Raw genomic sequence first — 2500 nt, forward strand, 5'->3', positions numbered from 1 at the left:
GTCCAGCGGAGACGTCCACGGCCAAAGACGAGAGTCTGGACCTGAGACCAGAGACCAGGACTGAACCAGGACTGAACCAGGACTGAACCAGGACTATAATCCAATCTAGACCTGGTTAGGTCTCAGGTCTCAGTCAGCTCTGGTCTGGTTCTGGTCTAGGTTTGTACCTGGGTCTGGTCTGGGTCTGGTCTGGGTCTGGTTCTGGTCGGGTTCTGTACCTGGAGCTGGTCTGGGTCTGGTCTGGGTCTGGTTCTGGTTGGGTTCTGTACCTGGAGCTGGTCTGGGTCTGGTTCTGGTCAGGTTCTGTACCTGGAGCTGGTCTGGGTCTGGTCTGGGTCTGGTTCTGGTCGGGTTCTGTACCTGGAGCTGGTCTGGGTCTGGTCTGGGTCTGGTTCTGGTCGGGTTCTGTACCTGGGTCTGGTCTGGGTCTGGTTCTGGTCGGGTTCTGTACCTGGAGCTGGTCTGGGTCTGGTCTGGGTCTGGTTCTGGTCGGGTTCTGTACCTGGAGCTGGTCTGGGTCTGGTCTGGGTCTGGTCTGGGTCTGGTTCTGGTCGGGTTCTGTACCTGGAGCTGGTCTGGGTCTGGTCTGGGTCTGGTTCTGGTCGGGTTCTGTACCTGGAGCTGGTCTGGGTCTGGTCTGGGTCTGGTCTGGGTCTGGTTCTGGTCGGGTTCTGTACCTGGAGCTGGTCTGGGTGAACAGGGGGCGCTGCAGCACAGACCAGACACTCGGGTCCATCAGGGGGAAACTTTTACTGAAGCTCAGGACCTGGTCTGGGAACTGAACCGACGACCTGAAGTCCTCAGCGGGAGGGTCTCCAGCACAAGAACCGGGCCTGAGGAGAACCAGAAGATTAAACAGACTCACGGGGCTGGTCTGAAAACAAATGATTAAATCAAGAAAAATGAAAATAAAAAACTTCTGAGCTCAAATGAACCAACGGACCAAAGGACTGGACCTGGTTCTGGAGGTTAGTCTGGTTATAGACCGGGTCTTGGGGTTGGACCGGGTCTTGGGGTTAGACCGGGTCTTGGGGTTGGACCGGGTCTTGGGGTTAGACCGGGTCTTGGGGTTGGACCGGGTCTTGGGGTTAGACCGGGTCTTGGGGTTAGACCGGGTCTTGGGGTTAGACCGGGTCTTGGGGTTAGACCGGGTCTTGGTCTTACCTGGGTTTTGGGACCTGGTTCTCGGGGACCGGGGTCCAGGACGAGTCTGAGGTTTTTTGTTCTTTAAATTTTCCGTTAAAAACATTTTCGATGTCGTCCATGAAGAAGGCGCAGACGGCCGAGCCCGGAATACTGCACACAAATACACAAGATATATACAAATATATATAAATATATACAAATATATATACAAATATATATCAGTACTACACTGAGCCGTAAATACTTCACACAAACACACAGTGTGAGTTTGTGAAAACGACACACGTCGAACACAACGTCCTGAGACGTTCAGGAGCCTCACGGAATTTATATAGTCCACAAGAACAGTGTTTGTAGTACTAGTAGTAGTATTTGCAGTAGTAGTAGTAGTAGTAGTAGTATTTGCAATAGTAGTAGTAGTAGTAGTAGTAGTAGTAGTAGTACTTGTACCTGTTGGTCTGTGTAGTAAAGACTCCGACCACAGTGGGGCGCCCTTGAATCTGCAGAACGTTTGTGATCGACTGAAGAACGTCAAAGTAAAAGAACGAATCTCCAGGAACAGAACAGTTTAAACGAGCCTGGAACAAACACAAATATATATATATATATATATATATATATATATATATATAAAAATATATATGTGTAAAATATATTTTAAAATATATAAATCTACTATAGACACATGTACATTACACTGTAAACAATGTAAACACAGAACAGTTTAAACAAGCCTGGAACATACACACAATATATATATATATATATATATATAAAATATATATGTGTATATGTAAAATGTATAAACACAGTACACACTCATGTGCACAACCATTACACTGTATATACATGTATAAACTGTAAACACTTTCAACAAACCCAGAACAGAAATATGTGTAAAATATATGTAAATATATATGTTTAAATATATAACTACACACACACACACACACACACACACACACACACACACACACACACACACACACACACACACACACACACACACACAGACACACACAGACACACACACACACACACACACACACACACACACAGACAAACACACACACAGACACACACAGACACACACACACAGACACACACACACACACACACACACACACACACAGACACACACACACACACACACACAGACACACACACACACACACACAGACACACACACACACAGACTGACACACACACACACACACACAGACACACACACACACACACACACACACACACACACACACACACACACACACACACACACAGACACACAGACACACACACACACACAGACACACACACACACACACACACACACACAGACACACACACACACACA

General features: G+C 47.1%; 1 protein-coding gene across 1 annotated transcript in view; it reads right to left on the reverse strand.

The window, feature by feature from the left end:
- Positions 1-2500, reverse strand: part of LOC110174834 (semaphorin-6D-like) — a 24316-nt gene that overhangs the window by 10160 nt on the left and 11656 nt on the right. Inside the window, exons 12-15 of the mRNA XM_055157129.1 lie at positions 1597-1724; positions 1165-1296; positions 678-833; positions 1-41 (exon numbers count right to left, since the gene is read on the reverse strand). The exon at positions 1-41 is cut by the window's left edge and continues 130 nt beyond it. Coding sequence (XP_055013104.1) covers positions 1-41; positions 678-833; positions 1165-1296; positions 1597-1724 — 457 coding nt within the window. The remainder of the gene's footprint in view (positions 42-677; positions 834-1164; positions 1297-1596; positions 1725-2500) is intronic.

The sequence above is a fragment of the Boleophthalmus pectinirostris genome, unplaced genomic scaffold, assembly GCF_026225935.1.
Source record: "Boleophthalmus pectinirostris isolate CB_2022bp ecotype Guang Dong unplaced genomic scaffold, ASM2622593v1 HiC_scaffold_21, whole genome shotgun sequence".
In the NCBI taxonomy this organism is placed as follows: domain Eukaryota; kingdom Metazoa; phylum Chordata; class Actinopteri; order Gobiiformes; family Gobiidae; genus Boleophthalmus; species Boleophthalmus pectinirostris.